The sequence below is a fragment of the Nematostella vectensis genome, chromosome 15, assembly GCF_932526225.1.
Source record: "Nematostella vectensis chromosome 15, jaNemVect1.1, whole genome shotgun sequence".
Taxonomy (NCBI): domain Eukaryota; kingdom Metazoa; phylum Cnidaria; class Anthozoa; order Actiniaria; family Edwardsiidae; genus Nematostella; species Nematostella vectensis.
Genome location: NC_064048.1, coordinates 4,688,967 through 4,706,466, shown reverse-complemented (window position 1 = coordinate 4,706,466; position 17,500 = coordinate 4,688,967). Strand labels below are relative to the sequence as shown.

The window sequence follows — 17,500 nt, the reverse complement described above, 5'->3', positions numbered from 1 at the left end:
ATTTCGGTGCCCCCCCCCCCCCCTTATAGAACCCCAAAATTTTATTTCTCTTTCCCTTAGAGGACATTTTTTTCAGAGCCCCCTCTTTTGGTGGTTAAAAATTTTCGGAGCCCCCCCCCTCAATATCTTCCCTCCCTCCCCCCCCCCCCCTCCCCTCAGTGTCTTTAATGAACACTCCCTTAGAAGTAAAATTACAATAGTGCGGATTTAAATCTAAATTTTTGCTTTTATATTATATTTTTTCAGCCTTACCATTTGCTATCGTAGGCGCTGGGTAAAATGAAGTGTGAAAAATGCCAGCTTAGCAAACTTCACCGGGAATTCCCTCCAGACAACATGACGGAGGAGTGCGATCATGCACCGCTACACTGTCTAAGGGTAAGTACCTCCTAAGGAAACACACACACCTGAAATTGCAAGGAAATTGTGAAATTCACAAATTTTCTATGATTGCTATAGAAGAATTTAAGAAAATGATGTGAACAGACGCTGTCCCGATAAATCTGCAGTTAAATAACATCGTTCAACAGCAAATTGCTAGAAACCGTGAGATCCTTTTTAATTAGAATTTTGTAACTATTACAGACAGGACATGCCAAATTATATAGGTTTACAGGCAGAGCTTTTATTATGGGAGAGATTATGGAAGGGGAGGGATAACAGAGGAGAAGTGATTCCAGACACTCTTAAGGCTACACTGGAGGATATTGACAAAGATGCATATGTCAATATTTATTTCATGTTAAAGATCCTGATCACACTTCCAATTTCATCTGCTTCTTGTGAGAGATCCATTTCATCCCTTCGAAATCTTAAAACCTATTTGAGAAGCACAATGATTGAGGACAGATTGAATGGGCTGGCACTAATGTATACCCACAAAGACATGGATTTAGACCTGGACAGAATAATAGATTTATTTGCTCAATTGCACCCTAGGAGAATGAGAATGGCAAACATATTAACTTAAATTTTTGCACCATCTGTTTCTAGAGGGCTTGTGAGTTATGTTCAATCTGGGTCTTACCCTTAAACTGATGGAGAACAGCTACAGAAACTCAAACTTTCTTAAAAAGTCATTTCTAGATGTTTTTTTTTTATTTAGTGATGATTTAAATTTTTCCATTAACACTGGGATTTCATGTTAAGCTCAAATGGTTTACAAACATTTCCCTGGGCTCCAGAAGCTGCAGTTTCAAAGGATAAAAAAGGGGAGTATTTTTCAAATTATATATATATTTTATAATCATTTAGTACTTCTCATTTTTATAACTGGATATTAATGTTGTATTTTTCTCCAGAGCTCCAGTGGCTGCAGTTCCCAAGGATGAAAAAGGGGAGTTTTTTTTCAAATTATATTCTTTTTATAATCATTCAGTACTTCTTTTTTTTAAACTATGATAACAATGTTGCATTTTTCTCCAGAGCTCCAGTTACTGCAGTCCCCAAGGATGAAAAAGGGGAGTTTTTATTCAAATTATATTGTCTATAATTTGTACATATCTTTTGTATATGACATATGATATTAATATTGAATTTTTTTTATTATTATCTTGAAAACTCCTGGACCAAGGACCAACCACAGGCTTGCCATCTATAAGTACCATTTTTCCTTCTCCTGCTCAAAGACAGTTAGTAGGCAACTATATTGGACATAGACCAGTGGCACCGGTTTGGATACCAGATATTTTTTTGTAGAGCAAGGTGTTCCATGTACCACCTTCAACAAAATAAAACTTTTTTTGCCTTTATGATAGCATGTTTTTTTGTTCTTTTTGGGGTAATTAACTTTTCTGAAAATGCAGAAAATGGCATTTATAGAGCTTGAAATTTCAAATTTTCTTGGGGGAGCATGCCCCCAAACACCCGTATTGTTGGTGTTTCGGTGGAAACTACTCACTCAAAAACCTCGATCCACCCCTGGGTACACTGATTTGACGAAGGAAGCAGTGGATGAGGCGTTGCGTGACACTAAGAGCGGCTGCTAAGCAGACTGCGCCCCGTAGCATGTGCTCAAAAGGTCAAATGCTCTGTTCCCCTCTGTTCTCTGTCCGCCGGGGGCTATAAACAGAGGACGGGAAATTTCCCTGCTTATTTATTCAATATTGAACCCCTTATACTCTTAAAAAATTAAGAAGAAATTTAACCAGTACATTCAGTGCTCTGAACAAGCATTTTTACTCGTATTTACCTTGTATTTTAGGCGTAGAAAGGAAAGGTGTTCAAATTGGACATGAGATTTAATGAGAGCTGGCGCCGTTTGATCGCGCGAATGATAGGAGATGATAATAATATTTCGGTCAGCAGTTTTCATAAAAAGTGGAATTTAACGTATAATTCCCGATTTAGTTTTTAACCCTGAAGTCAAATTAAATCATTTCCCTACTCGTTTTTCCTTTGAAAGGACATGCGAGCAGCGCGCGCTTGTCTACATGAGACCAAGATGGGCTGGTTGTTTGACCACTCTCACCAACCTTCAAAGAAGAGCTAGAAAGAGCTGAACTCCCATCGACTCTCATCAGCTCACATAACCGTTTGATTGATCGAGGCTTGAGCAAGCCCTGATTCATGCTGAAGTTAAAAACGATTTCCAAACGAATAAATGGTCAAGGGTGAACAATCATTTCGCTACACGTAAGATTTATAAATATAAATCAAGGTTTACACCCCTTCTATTGACAGATACTAGTAGACCAAAGTAAAGTATTTAGCTTTCCGTAAATCTTGAAAAACTTACCGAAACTTTTGCAGTCTTCATTGTTCTCTAGCCACGGGCGAAATAACTCTGCGAGAATAACATTTCCCCGAATTTGATAAGATCTACAAACAACTCCATATATGGAAATGCTTATCATCACATAAAGTGCATTTCCGCGTAAACTTTTACTGAGAATTGAATGTTTGCAAATGCTTTCATCTGCATGCTCTTGCTTCGCTTAGTCGCTCCCTGGAATCACCGTTGTCGCTTCTTTATTAGCAGGTAAACACATTAACACAGAACTGTGACTTTTCATGTTTGGTTGCAACGAGAAAACAACGAACGCTGATTCTTGAGCATGTGACATCGTATAAAAAATCATAGATCTTAGCTTATGTATAGGGAACTAATTTAGTTAATACTGTGTTTTGGATTCTCTATCACGAATTATTTTTGTAATACTCAAGTACGTCACCTGAGACTTCGTATACGAATTGAATAATCGAAGGGGGGTTATAGAAGACCAGCAAAACTGACTTCTGCTATGTCAGAGTTAGGGAGTGTTCATTAATTACACCGAGGGGGGGAAGGGAAGGTTTTTACTCAAGACACCTTAAAATAACAAAGCCCCCCTTTCATTGTAAACATTTATTTCGGTGCCCCCCCCCCCCCCCCCCCCCCTTATAGAACCCCAAAATTTTATTTCTCTTTCCCTTAGAGGACATTTTTTATCAGAGCCCCCTCTTTTGGTGGTTAAAAATTTTCGGAGCCCCCCCCTCCTCAATATCTTCCCTCCCTCCCCCCCCCCCCCCCCCCCTCAGTGTCTTTAATGAACACTCCCTTAGAAGTAAAATTACAATAGTGCGGATTTAAATCTAAATTTTTGCTTATATATTATATTTTTTCAGCCTTACCATTTGCTATCGTAGGCGCTTGGTAAAATGAAGTGTGAAAAATGCCAGCTTAGCAAACTTCACCGGGAATTCCCTCCAGACAACATGACGGAGGAGTGCGATCATGCACCGCTACACTGTCTAAGGGTAAGTACCTCCTAAGGAAACACACACACCTGAAATTCCATACTTTCCTTAGATACACATAAGCCTTTGCTAGTCCACACCAGCCTTTGTAAAGTCAGATCCCCCCTCCACACACCTTTGTAGACGTACCTCACACAAAGTCTCAGTAAAGTCCCTACCCCCTACCCAAAGATTCAACCTTAGTAAAGTCCCTACCCCCTACCCAAAGATTCAACCTTAGTGAAGTCCCTATCTTTTAAAGACACACAGCCTTAGTATTCCCTACTCCCCCCCTCCTACACACAGCCTTATTAAAGTCCTCATTCCTCCCACAGAAAAACTCAGTTAAAGTCCCTAACCCTCCCCCCCTTCTACACACTTTTTAAAATCCCTACCCCCACTCCCCATAAACACTCCCTATTTCCTGATATTCATCACCAACCTATCCTCCTCTTTTAACATCATTTGATGAATCCTTATTCCAGTGTGTAACCGAGCATGTAAAAGCAAACAAGGCCTGCTCGCAATGTGAGGCAAAGATAACACTGGACAACCCAGTCTATCTCGAGTGCTTATCTACTCTCGGACGGCTTTTCCCAGAAGTAGGACCGGGTGAATTCATCAACATTCCTGTGCCTTCGGGGGAGCAGCCCACACTAACTGTTGCCATGATGGGAGGGGAGACTACAGTGATACCTTATAACCCAGTGATGTCTATAGCTGAGCTGAAACTCAAGATATCTCAAAACATCAGGGTGGATCGCTTGAAGCAGAGGCTAATGTATAATGACACAGAGCTAAAGGTGAGAAAGTGAAGAATTTTTAAAACTCACAGTATCCGTTGACTCTTATCCCTTGGAAGAGTTATTTTACAGTACTATCTATCATGGGCTTAAAATGACTGAAAATGTTTCCACAGGATGAGAATAGCATAAAATTAAAGTGTTTATTTTAAGTCATTTCAATATCACTTTCAAATCGATTTGGGAGGAATGTCCTGTAGTTTAACAGTGTGGGGATGTTTTTCTTTGTAAGGATAGGACAGTTGGAGTGAAGTATTTGCTCCAGCATGTATGTATTTGTTGATACAAACAAATGAGTACACTTAATAGCAGTCTTCCATGTCATTGTAATTTATGTACTTGATTTGAACGCAGGACATGAGTAGCACTTCCTTCCCCTATTGATTTATGTAGGGCCGTAGAAGAGGATTGGGTACTTAGGGAGCATCCCCCAAATATTCTTATAAAATTATAAGGAAATAAAAAGTAGCGGCGTGGCTGTGCCCCCCTAAATATTGTCCTAATGTTTCTGTATTGAAACATAAAAAAAAACAGACAAACAAAACACAGAAGATCACATAGTAGCAGCCCATCCCTACTTGATTTAAGTTATGTGTGTGGTGATATAGATCACCACGTATCAGCATTTTAACTCTCTTGATTTTTTTTCATGTGTGTGTTGATATAAACACATATCATCACCCAGTAACAGCCTCTTTTCTCTCCTTTCGATTTATGTATGTATTTGTTAATACAAACACAGGAGAACAAGGGATCTGGCAAGCTGAGTGAATTTGGTGTCCCCCCGTATGCCACCATCAGCCTTATTGTTGTGCTGTATGAAATTCCCGAGAGTTTTGATCAAGTGATCTTCGACTTGTACTGGGGGTACCCTTCTCATGGACAAGATTATCTCGATGCTTCAGTTCTACTATACAGTGGAAATTGTTTCTTGGAGGTGTTGGATTTTAGACATCAAAAGTGCAATGTCTCGCCAGGGGCTATTAGACACTCGGGGGACGTCATGGATGATAACAATCGTCTTGGTCATCACACGATCAACGTAACGCTCAAAAGTATCCCCCCTCACATCAACAAATTATTTTTCACTTTAAGTGCATGGAATTCCCCAAACATTTCCAAATACAAGAACCCAAGCCTAAAATTCTACGACGCGAGCTATCCTGATAAGCAACTGTGCAGCGATTCTATGGAGCACGCTGCATATTCGCAGGCGATCATCATGTGCAGTCTTTGCAAGATAGATGAGGTATGGAAGGTGTTCAGCTTGAGGAAGATCTCACAGGGTAATGCAAAGAATTACGGGCCAATCCAAACCACGATTGGTAACATTATCAGCAGTGGCTTGTGCTAAATTCAGACAGACAGAAGACATACAGTCGATTGACAAAAGGTTCTCGTCAACCGGCTTCGCGACTACGCGACAAGCCCGCATGAAAGCATGCGTAAAAACCACTGAAGCGCCTAGCTGCACATATTAGCCACAACTACCACAGCTAGTTTTTTTTTACTCGTGAATATTATTAGGAACAAATAAAGAGCTTGGGCTACCTGTGCTTTGAATGGCATTTTTCGTCATTTTTGCAAGTTGCAGGAAAAAATGCCTTCACGATCCACGACAGAAGATAACTGTTGTCCTCCAGTTGCCACTCAATGACAAGAGAATGGGACACCATAAAACATTAAATAAAGTTGTTTAAAAGAAAATTCGCCTTTTTAACACATTGACCAAACACTAACATCCCAATACAAAGGCTGTTACACGAGGCATTTTTCCGGCAACTTGTAACGCAATTTGTGTTGCGTTGCCAGTGCAAGAAAATTACGTGTGTGACTTTCAATCTTTTGTAATTGCCCTGTGCTTTATCATGTTTCTGCAACCTCCATTTTTTTTCTTCGTATTGTTGCATTCCAGGTTTCAGAAAATTTGCCTTAGGGTGTAACAGGGTAGTGTAAATACACAATTAAACATGATTGATATAACGTTTGAAACGTTGCCTTAAAACGTAACAGGGCAGTGTCAATAAACAATTAAATACGATGGATATAACGTTTAAAAAACTCGTTTTCCCGATTGCCCATTTTGAGTGGTTACATTGGCAAAGTATTGTTAAGGCTTAGATTTCCTAATTTCCTTTAGTGCAACTCTTTTAAAACAGGACCCCTTCGATATCATATAGTGTCCGTGGTAGCCAGAGCGCATGATGTGTCAGACAGAGGTTGGACCTTTCACTTTTTCTGGAAAATGCACGAATCTAGGGAAAGAAAAGGAAATAAAAATTCTAATAAGAGCCATGAAATCTTAATACCGTTTTATTTTTTCGTGGGAGTTTGATATTTTGCTATGATGACAAAAGGGTATGTCCAGGGACTATGCCAACATGCCACGTGGGGTATCCAGGCCTGCTACCGTCTCTCCTCTGCTAATAGCGGGTTTCTGAGTAAACCGTGGCCCACGGAAAATTCATGGCACCACCCCTTTAACTGATAGCTTTTGTCTCTCCTCCACTAACAGCGGGTTGCTGAGTAAACCGTGGCCCACGGAAAATTCATGGCACCACCCCTTTAACTGATAGCTTCCGTCTCTCCTCTGCTAATAGCGGGTTGCTGAGTAAACGGTGGCCCACGGGAAATTCATGTAGCAGCTTAAAATATCATAATTTCGTGGTAGAAAAGCTAACTTCAGCAACTCCAAAGAGCTGTCTTTTTGTGGTAAAGCCCTTCATTTCAGCAACTCCAGCAATTCTTCATCATGGCAACAAATTCCTCGTCGCTTGCAATACCAATACTGACGCCTTCGTAATAGTCCTCGAACTCCTAAAAGATGCATGGAGTATTAGTATAAAAACGGGGTAACACAAAGTATTCAATAGGCTTTTAAACTAAGAATTCACGTCACTTTAAAGGTGAAAATCTCGCTTGCGCTCCTGCTTTTGACGGCAAACGAGAAAAAGCAACGATTACGAATCAACTTTAATCTCAGAAAGAGCCCTGACATAGACACGCATTGAAAATGTATAAAGTGCTTAAGGTCGAAGGAATTCCAAAGAGAACGCAGGAACTTGTTAGCTTTTTGCGGTATTAACAAGTAATAGACAAAACATACAGTTCTAAGAGGTTTCTATCCTTTTATACCCCAGGAAAAAGATATATCGAGTTAAAAAAGGTTCAACATCGTGTCAAGGCAGGGCCCCAACTCTGACATACCATATACAAGATATATCGAGTAAAGAAACGTCCCAATCATCAAGCGCATCGCATACCAAAGAGATCAGAAACGGGCGTGTGTGTGTGTGTGTGTGTGTGTGTGTGTGGGGGGGGGGGGGGGGGGGGGTCAGGGCCCAACCCGGATATACCCCAGGGGCAAGATATATCGAGTTAAGAAACGTCCCCATCCTCACGCGCCTCTAATACCAAAGAGACAAGAAAGGGGGGGAGGGGGGGATCCTGGTACACAAGACTAAAAGTCTGCATGGGTTTGCAATTGTAACGACCACTCTTTCATCAAGCCGCATTTTGCCTGCTCACCGCATAGGTAACTTCCCCTCTATGTTCGCAGTTTTCGAATGAACTCAAGAACATTTGCTGAGCCTCGTGTTCCTTCAGCCGGCCTGCAAGGTAGGGGATAGTAATGTAGCATTGCAAGGCTTTCAGGAAAAGGTAGCCAGATTTATTCTATGCCAGTCAGTACAGGTTAGTCAACTCAAAATATGTGCGAGAGTCTCTTCGTGACACAGTAGAGGTGTATATGGTGACAAGGAATCCACTTCTCGGCCTGGTTTCCTAAAGTAAGTAAGTCACATAGTACCCGGTCATTTCTTGTTTTCGTAACGATTTTATATTCCGGTTACTATAACAGAGTTCGTTTCACACTTCACGCATTATTAGCCCCCTCACCCCCCCCCCCCCCCCCCCCCTTCCACCACCACCACCTACGCGTTAGCAACTTCTTACCGGATAGCACTTTTGGATGCTTCTTGGCGGAGAAAAACTTTTTCATGTTGTTCAGCTCAACCAGCCCTGTTTTGCTGGGATCGAACTTGTGAAAGACCTTAAAATATAATACACGTTCGTTTAAATGTTTTTTTTCTTTTTAATTTTGTGAGCAGATCTATACCCCTGCCATACATCATGTTCCACAGTCCGCCACGCATCAATTCTTATTCTAAAATATTACAACTAGGACTACTCGCCATAATGCCAAATGATCAATTGTGTTGTTCATACCCGTTCATATATATTTTGATGCAAAATAAGACTCATAAACCTCAACTTACCGCAGGAATAATACGAAGCAGTACGGTACACGGCACATGTATTCCCCGTAGTGCATGGGCAGTGCATTCTGATCTATGAACGTCGTACCCCTTAGTTTAAAGGTGGTACGTACCTTTCTGACGTACGTACGTCGCACCCCCTAGGTGTATGGGTGGTACATACCTTTCTGACGTACGTACGTCGCACCCCCTAGGTGTTTGGGTGGTACATACCTTTCTGACGTACGCACGTCGCACCCCCTAGGTGTATGGGTGGTACATACCTTTCTGACGTACGTACGTCGCACCCCCTAGGTGTTTGGGTGGTACATACCTTTCTGACGTACATACGTCGCACCCCCTAGGTGTATGGATGGTACATGGCTTTCTGACGTACGTACGTCGCACCCCCTAGGTGTATGGGTGGTAAATACCTTTTTGACTCACGTCCCCCCCCTAGGTGTATGGGCGGTACATACCTTTCTGACGTACGTACGTCGCACCCCCTAGGTGTTTGGGTGGTACATACCTTTCTGACGTACGCACGTCGCACCCCCTAGGTGTATGGGTGGTACATACCTTTCTGACGTACGTACGTCGCACCCCCTAGGTGTTTGGGTGGTACATACCTTTCTGACGTACATACGTCGCACCCCCTAGGTGTATGGATGGTACATGGCTTTCTGACGTACGTACGTCGCACCCCCTAGGTGTATGGGTGGTAAATACCTTTCTGACTCACGTCCCCCCCCCCCTAGGTGTATGGGCGGTACATACCTTTCTGACGTACGTACGTCGCACCCCTAGGTGTATGGGTGGTACATACCTTTCTGACTTACGTACGTCGCACCCCCTAGGTGTATGGGTGGTACATAGCTTTCTGACGTACGTACGTCGCACAACCTAGGTGTATGGGTGGTACATACTTTTCTGACTCACGTCCCCCCCCCTAGGTGTATGGGTGGTACATACCTTTCTGACTCACGTCCCCCCCCCCCCCCTAGGTGTATGGGTGGTACATACCTTTCTGACTTACGTACGTCGCACCCCCTAGGTGTATGGGTGGTACATAGCTTTCTGACGTACGTACGTCGCACAACCTAGGTGTATGGGTGGTACATACTTTTCTGACTCACGTCCCCCCCCTAGGTGTATGGGTGGTACATACCTTTCTGACTCACGCCCCCCCCCCCCTAGGTGTATGGGTGGTACATACCTTTCTGACGTACGTTCGTCGCACCCCCTAGGTGTATGGGTGGTACATACCTTTCTGACTCACGTCCCCCCCTAGGTGTATGGGTGGTACATACCTTTCTGACTTACGTTCGTCGCACCCCCTAGGTGTATGGGTGGTACATACCTTTCTGACGTACGTTCGTCGCACCCCCTAGGTGTTTGGGTGGTACATACCTTTCTGACGTACGTTCGTCGCACCCCCTAGGTGTTCGGGTGGTACATACCTTTCTGACGTACGTACGTCGCACCCCCTAGGTGTTTGGGTGGTACATACCTTTCTGACGTACGTACGTCGCACCCCCTAGGTGTATGGGTGGTACATACCTTTCTGACGTACGTACGTCGCACCCCCTAGGTGTATGGGTGGTACATACCTTTCTGACGTACGTACGTCGCACCCCCAAGGTGTATGGGTGGTACATACCTTTCTGACTCACGTCCCCCCCCCCTAGGTGTTTGGGTGGTACATACCTTTCTGACGTACGTTCGTCGCACCCCCTAGGTGTATGGGTGGTATACATACCTTTCTAACGTACGCCTTCCTTGTCTCGTTCATCTCGCCTATGAATCCACGCACAAACTCCCCATAATCTAACGCACCGTCTCCATTAACGTCAAGTAAGTTCCATAACCCACCTAATACCTGTTATACAACAAAAAGTATCAAGAAAATGTCTGCAAGAAGGCTACCAGCCTCCGTGTGGAGATTGATCTTTACTGTAACCAAGTATTAAGTATCAAACAAACTTATTTTTAAGAAAGATCAAACATTTGTGAGAGTCTTAAAAAAACAAGTAGCGAGTTACTGTGTGTGGTAAAGCTATAAGCCTACTATACTACCCCTAATGCGCGTACCTGTAGCGATACCTTAACATGGTCTATTATACAAGCTACAAGGTCTAGTACACTATCTGTGTGCACTTTCTCTTCTGTGAGAACCTGAAGCCGATAGCTCAAGGTGCATGGTCTAGTCTATTGCACTTAACCGGCACCGGGGGGGGGGGGGGGGGGGGGGCACAGCCCCGCCACTACTGGTCCTTTTTTTTTTATATATTTTTAATATTGGGTAGGGGGAGGGCGGAAGTGCCCCCAGTGCCCCACCCTGCTACGGCCCTGTACATGGTCTATTACACTATGTCTGCTGCGTGTACCTGTGGTGATAGCTGTATATGATACGTCTTCAAGGCGTTGATTAGCTCCCCTTTGTCTAGCATCCCATCCCCAGACTTGTCCAGTGTCCGGAAATGCCTACCCATTCCCATGAGCGTCTTGGATGCGCGCTGGGCAAGCTGCCTACGAACCTCGCCTGCAAACACGACGTGACGGAAAAACCCTGAACATGCGCACTTCGAAGAGATGGACAAAGAAGATACAATTTCTTACAATGGCCATCAGTTCCTTGCATTCCGGACTGATTTTCCCTTTTCAAAACACAAAAAATGAGTGGCCGAAATGCACATACCCTGATTTTGACAGTTTTTTTCTTACCATCCTTGCGCTATGTATGGGCTCAGGGACGAAAACCTCAAATTTTAATGATACTTTAAAAAAAAGTCGCATCAATTTCAAAAAAAAACCTCGCATTTGATTTTTTGTTTATTACTTACTAAGCAATTTGGGGAATTTTCAGCCGTATTTGATGTGAAATGAGCTTATTGGAAACGTCAAGTCATGTTTTCCCGTCATGTCTGCAAACACACGTCTCCTCAGTCAGATTATAATAATGTGTGGCTATCATACGGGACGTAGATGTAACAAAAGTTATAAAAGTATTAACGTCTTTTATGAAAAGGAATGACATGGAAGTAAAAAACTTTTAAGCCTTTAAAAAGTTCCGCAAAAACCGTCGGGCTTCCATAGCATCTTCAGGGCTTTTCTATTCTTCTACAAAGTCGATACAATTGCAGTTTGACATGTTCATTATTCAAAATTCAGTGTCAGGGAACATAGAAATATATCTGTCGGTTTGAAACAAAACCTTACAAAGAAAGAAAACGTTGAACTTCTGGTCGCGGTCCTGAGAGGCCGATAACATGACATATTTTAGCCCTATTTGAGTTTTCATCCCGTTTAGGGGGGGTGCAGGTCCAGCCCGGTATCCCTCACAATACTTGTAAAATTGCTCTATCGAGTAGGGAGTTTTTCAGCCCGGGCGGGCAAACCGGGCTAGGATTTTCAGCCCGGGCTAACGGGCTAAAATCGCGTAATCGCGTAAAAATCTCAGCCCGGGCTGGAAAATAATACAATCCGAGTCCAGCCCGGGCTGAATAGAACTCCTCCCGGGCTGGATTTAAGGCATATAATCGGTAAGCAGCTATCATGGCTGACGTTTCAGCCTGGGCTGCTGAAAACTCAGCCCGGGCTGACATTCATCATGTAATCGGCCCCTGGGCCAGGAGACGCGTTTGCCAAGTTCGCTCTCACAGCAACAAATACCTTGTACTTGTTGGACTAGTTGCTGCTCCGCTTGTTCTGCGGCCGTGGGGGGCTGGGTAAGTTTCTCCGCCACTGCACGTCTCTCTGCTGGGTTTCTACAATCGTCGTACCTGGAGAAATACAACAGATAACAATAAAAAACGCATAACTGCAATAAAAAGCAGGTCAACCGCAGTGTTTGTATCTTTGCTCCTATTCCTGTTGACTTAACCTTCATAACCCTTTTCCAGATAATGGTCAATAAAGCCTTAAAAAAGTCTTGCAAATTTTGGCAACTTTTTCCTGAGCTTGGTAAAGGTTTAGACCAGGTTGTATAATGCACTTACAAAAGTCGTTCTTTCGCCTCCTCATCAAGATCTGTGATGCGAAGAGTGACCACCGGCTTGGCGCTAATGCTCTGAGGCAGAGAGCTCTGATTGGCTGTGCTAAATGACAGACTGTTACCCTGAAGACAGAGAAAACAGAGCTCTGATTGGCTGTGCTAAATGACAGAATAGTATACTGGAGACAGGGAAACGAGAGCTCTGATTGGCCTTGCTAAATGACAGACTGTTTCCTTGGAGACAGAGAAAAGAAGCTCTGATTGGCTGTAATAAATGACAGACAGCTACCCTGGAGACAGAGATAACTGAGCAATGATTGGCTGTACTGAACAATAGACTGTTACCCTAGAGACAGAGAAGAATGAGCTCTTATTGGCTGTGCTCAAGGTCAGATTGTTACTAACTGTTCTAGTGACGGTTTCTGTAATTGATTTCATGAAATGCCTAAGCCATTTTCGCTCTTATTTGAAATAAAGCTCAACGTTTTAAGAAACCTTTTTACTTGCTTATGGAAACGAAGATCACCTAGCTTGGAAACAATCGTAACAACCATTCAATTAAGTTTCAACACTAAACTGAATATACCATTTGATTTGATTATTGATTGGATGATTTGATTAGTGTTAATGACACGGTTCACAGAAATACTGAAACAACACCTGGCTATACTTAACCCTATAAGGAAATAAAAGTATTACCACCGCTATGTCTTGAAGGATGTATGGTCGGCCTTTTTTACTCCCGAGAATGTGTGAATAAAGTCCACGCTGGATAAACGGCAATGCAGATGACCTGAAATGCGCATCATTAGACAACAAATGGAATTTAGGGAACAGCCACATCACAAGTACCCCCCAACGTCAAAAAGACATTTTTGAGCAAAACATCCAAGATGGCGGCTATGAACACTCAAGGCTGGCCACGTGCTCAAGTTTGGGGGGGATTGGAGTTACCGAGGGTTTAATTATGGGGATTTGTGTTACCGAGGATTAAAGTTAGGGGGGGAGGTTCAATATCCCAAGTGTTTAAGTTAGGGAGAGTTTCGAGTTACGAGAGTTCGATTTAGGGAAAGTTTCGAGTTACGATAGTTCACTTTACTGGGAGGCCCGAGTTATCAAAGATTCAAGTTAGGAGGAGGTTCGAGTTACCGAGGGTTCAAGTTACGGGGAGGTTCGAGTTACCAAGGGTTCAAGTTAGGGGGAGGTTCGAGTTACCAAGGGTTCAAGTTAGGGGAAGGTTCGAGTTACCGAGGGTTCAAGTTAGGGGGAGGTTCGAGTTACTGAGGGTTCAAGTAAGGGGGACGTTCGAGTTACTGAGGGCTCAAGTTAGGGGGTCGGTTCGAAATACTGAGGATTCAAGTTAGGGGGAAATTTGGTTCAAGTTAGGGGGAGGTTCGAGTTACTGAGGATTCAAGTTAGGGGGAAGTTTGAGTTACAATACCAAGGGTTCAAGTTCGGGGTAGGTTCAAGTTACTAAGGGTTCAAGTTAGGGGGAGGTTTGAGTTATGGGGGAAGGGGGGTTCAAGTTACCGATGGTTCGAGTTAGGGGAGGTTTGAGTTATCTATGGTTCGAATTAGGGGGAGGTTTGAGTTACTGAGGGTTCGAGTTAGGGGGAGGTTTGAGTTATGGTGAAGGGGGGTTCAGGTTACCAAGGGTTCAAGTTAGCGAGATGTGTATGACTTCATCAACGTTGAGTGTACCTTGTGCCAAACTGTCGGAATTCATAGATTGTGAGAGTATTGTCAGCGCTGAAGAAGAATCCGTTCAGCTCCCTATGGACGTCATGGCCATGCTTGGTGACTATTCGTGCCCCAAACCGGACACGCTTGGCCAACACATTCTCTGACTTCCCGGACGACGGGGAACTCCTGTAATTGGTCCACGTTTAGAGAGAAGTTGGACAGGCAATTTCCAACCCAGTGTGGAAGTTTTATTGAATATGTTAATAACTCCATAAAATCTAGAATTTTTTGGTGGTAAAAGCCATAGTAAAATTGATGACAGTGAAGAAATAAAATATGATGTTAGACAAAGACAATAAGTGGTTGTTATGTGTAGGGGGATCTCATGCAAAACGAAAATCCAAGAAAAGGCATTGATGGGTAAGAGGTAAAAGAAACGTGCAAATGGTACAAACATAAAGAAAGAAAATTAATACATTTTTTGTTTGGTTTTAGACTAACTTCCGATAAGCAAACAACTTCTTTTCGACTGACCAATCCCCCCACCCCACCCCAAACAGTAAAAAATAAAATTAGGATATAACAGTCGACCAACTGCTTTTCCTAAGGGTATGTTTAACATTTTTTTCGATTCTGCGACCTCTTAGGGTTAAAAAATCTCTTAGGGGTAAGAATTTTTGTTGACCACGCCCCATTGGCCTCCCTTAGAGGTTAGAACCGATTTTGCCGACGATCACACACGTTTTTATCGGAGTAACTCCAACCCCCCCCCCCCCCCCCCCTCACTCCCCCACCCCCGGGATTCAATATTTTCTCCACACCTGGTATTGTAGAACTCCATTTGCTTTCGTGCACGTGCATCAAGATGGGAGGTAAAGGCTGGGGTGCGAACAGCATCTGGATCTGAGATGGCGGCCCTGCAAATACAAGATGCAAATACAAGTATCATATTATCTAGCCTGTTAATCCCTATATATGGGTCTGTGAATTTGTTTAATGCCAAGATATTATACCTGGACAGCTGATCGACCAGAACCGTCTCCATCACTAAATCCTTCTTCTTGTCAGCGAAAAGCTTCTCCTAATGCGTCAAAATCAGTGTTATAGTGCGACGCGCGCTACCGTGGCCACCAATACAAAGTGTTATAGTGCATTTCGTGCTACCGTGGCCACCAGTACAAAGTGTTATAGTGCATTTCGTGCTACCGTGGCCACCAGTACAAAGTGTTATAGTACATTTCGTGCTACCGTGGCCACCAGTACAAAGTGTTATAGTGCATTTCGCGCTACCGTGGCCACCAATACAAAGTGTTACAGTGCGACGCGCGCTACCGTGGCCACCAATACAAAGTGTTATAGTGTGAAGCGCGCTACCGTGGCCACCAGTACAAAGTGTTATAGTGCATTTCGCGCTACCGTGGCCACCAGTACAAAGTGTTATAGTGCATTGCGTGCTACGGTGGCCACCAGTACAAAGTGTTATAGTGCGACGCACGCTACCGTGGCCACCAATACAAAGTGTTATAGTGCATTTCGTGCTACCGTGGCCACCAATACAAAGTGTTATAGTGCATTTCGTGCTACCGTGGCCACCAATACAAAGTGTTATAGTACATTTCGTGCTACCGTGGCCACCAATACAAAGTGTTATAGTGCGACGCACGCTACCGTGGCCACCAATACAAAGTGTTATAGTGTGACGTGCGCTACCGTGGCCACCAAGACAAAGTGTTATAGTGAAACGTGCGCTACCGTGGCCACCAATATAAAAGTGTTATAGTGTGACACGCGCTACCGTGGCCACCAATACAAAGTGTTATAGTGAAACGTGCGCTACCGTGGCCACCAATACAAAGTGTTATAGTGCATTTCGTGCTACCGTGGCCACCAATACAAAGTGTTATAGTGTGACACGCGCTACCGTGGCCACCAATACAAAGTGTTACAGTGCGACGCGCGCTACCGTGGCCACCAATACAAAGTGTTACAGTGCGACGCGCGCTACCGTGGCCACCAATACAAAGTGTTATAGTGTGAAGCGCGCTACCGTGGCCACCAGTACAAAGTGTTATAGTGCATTTCGTGCTACCGTGGCCACCAGTACAAAGTGTTATAGTGCATTTCGCGCTACCGAGGCCACCAGTACAAAGTGTTATAGTACGGCGTGTGCTACCGTGGCCACCAATACAAAGTGTTCGCGCGCTACCGAGGCCACCAGTACAAAGTGTTATAGTGCAACGAGCGCTACCGTGGCCACCAATACAAAGTGTTATAGTGCAACGAGCGCTACCGTGGCCACCAATACAAAGTGTCATAGTGTGACGCGCGCTACAGTGGCCACCAGTACAAAGTGTTGTAGTGCAACGCGCGCTACCGTGGCCACCAGTACAAAGTGTTAAAGTACGGCGTGTGCTACCGTGGCCACCAATACAAAGTGTTATAGTGTGACGCGCGCTACCGTGGCCACCAGTACAAAGTGTTATAGTGCGACGCGCGCTACCGTGGCTACCAATACAAAGTGTTACAGTGAAACGTGCGCTACCGTGGCCACCAATACAAAGCTATGGGTAACAATAAGCGACCTGCACTCAAAAATCACAAAGTTAATAGAGAAAAAAAATAGATGACTGAAATGGCTACAGCCGTGACACCAGACAACATCCAAATATATTTCAATGGAAATATGCCATTTGTGACAGAAAATTTCTTGTTTATTTCTAAGCGCTGAATAAGTTTGCTTTTTGATGCTATTTTGCCGCCAAAACCGGGAGCGAATTTGCCTCCCACGTGACTTCTTAGTAAAAGTCACCTTTGCTTTTGATTTCAAGTACAAAAAGAATCAGCTCCGAAGCAAGGGGTCATGAGAGGGATGCGTTAACACATTCAACAGTACCTGCTCTTGCCTCGCTTTCTGTTGGTACCACTCTCTCTCAGACTTGGGCTGCGTGGACCAGTGGTCTTTGCTTTCGTCTCTAGGGACCTACAATCAAGAAAGCGCTATAGAGAGAAACGACTAAACAGGGCACTAACTCGTGCTTATAAGAGAA

The 17,500-nt window shown here is 43.8% G+C and overlaps 3 protein-coding genes across 10 annotated transcripts in view; 1 reads left to right on the top strand and 2 right to left on the bottom strand.

Annotated features, from left to right (window-relative positions):
* LOC5509270 overlaps positions 1-3,640 on the bottom strand; it is a 24,135-nt gene extending 20,495 nt beyond the window's left edge. Inside the window, exon 1 of one of the 4 annotated variants that reach the window (XM_001629741.3) lies at positions 3,613-3,640. The gene's annotated coding sequence lies outside the window, so the exon portion shown is untranslated. Of the gene's footprint in view, positions 1-252; positions 395-2,737; positions 2,786-3,612 lie in introns of those variants that run through there. The other 3 variants (XM_032378174.2, XM_048723007.1, XM_048723008.1) reach the window with 3 other exon arrangements.
* Positions 280-6,820, top strand: LOC5509269. Of its 2 annotated transcripts, none has more exons than XM_048723014.1 (3): positions 280-378; positions 4,203-4,520; positions 5,263-6,820. In XM_048723014.1, exons 1-3 carry the CDS (start codon positions 280-282, stop codon positions 5,872-5,874), a joined length of 1,029 nt encoding a protein of 342 aa, XP_048578971.1. In that variant the 3' UTR covers positions 5,875-6,820. The 2 variants fall into 2 exon arrangements, with proteins under 2 accessions (XP_048578971.1, XP_001629809.1); XM_001629759.3 differs by lacking the exon at positions 280-378 and adding an exon at positions 3,607-3,738.
* The window catches only part of LOC5509268 (calcyphosin-2), a 25,284-nt gene continuing 14,601 nt past the window's right edge, over positions 6,818-17,500 (bottom strand). For 2 of the 4 annotated variants that reach the window (XM_048723011.1, XM_048723010.1), the window contains 12 exons: positions 17,347-17,433; positions 15,467-15,534; positions 15,275-15,370; positions 14,472-14,639; positions 13,470-13,563; positions 12,775-12,893; positions 12,449-12,558; positions 11,164-11,318; positions 10,536-10,655; positions 8,475-8,571; positions 8,049-8,131; positions 6,818-7,337 (listed from right to left, as the gene is read on the bottom strand). In XM_048723011.1, the coding sequence (XP_048578968.1) occupies positions 7,248-7,337; positions 8,049-8,131; positions 8,475-8,571; positions 10,536-10,655; positions 11,164-11,318; positions 12,449-12,558; positions 12,775-12,893; positions 13,470-13,563; positions 14,472-14,639; positions 15,275-15,370; positions 15,467-15,534; positions 17,347-17,433 (1,287 nt within the window). In that variant the 3' untranslated portion in view covers positions 6,818-7,247. Of the gene's footprint in view, positions 7,338-8,014; positions 8,132-8,474; positions 8,572-10,535; positions 10,656-11,163; positions 11,319-12,448; positions 12,559-12,774; positions 12,894-13,469; positions 13,564-14,471; positions 14,640-15,274; positions 15,371-15,466; positions 15,535-17,346; positions 17,434-17,500 lie in introns of all 4 variants that reach the window. The other 2 variants (XM_048723012.1, XM_048723013.1) reach the window with 2 other exon arrangements.

Bases quoted from the DNA above. Each gene is read 5' to 3' on its own strand.
- LOC5509269 (XM_048723014.1), top strand. From the start codon at position 280: ATGAAGTGTGAAAAATGCCAGCTTAGCAAACTTCACCGGGAATTCCCT. The intron at 379-4,202 runs GTAAGTACCTCC...TCCTTATTCCAG, and splicing joins CACCGCTACACTGTCTAAGG to TGTGTAACCGAGCATGTAAA. The intron at 4,521-5,262 runs GTGAGAAAGTGA...ATACAAACACAG, and splicing joins ATAATGACACAGAGCTAAAG to GAGAACAAGGGATCTGGCAA.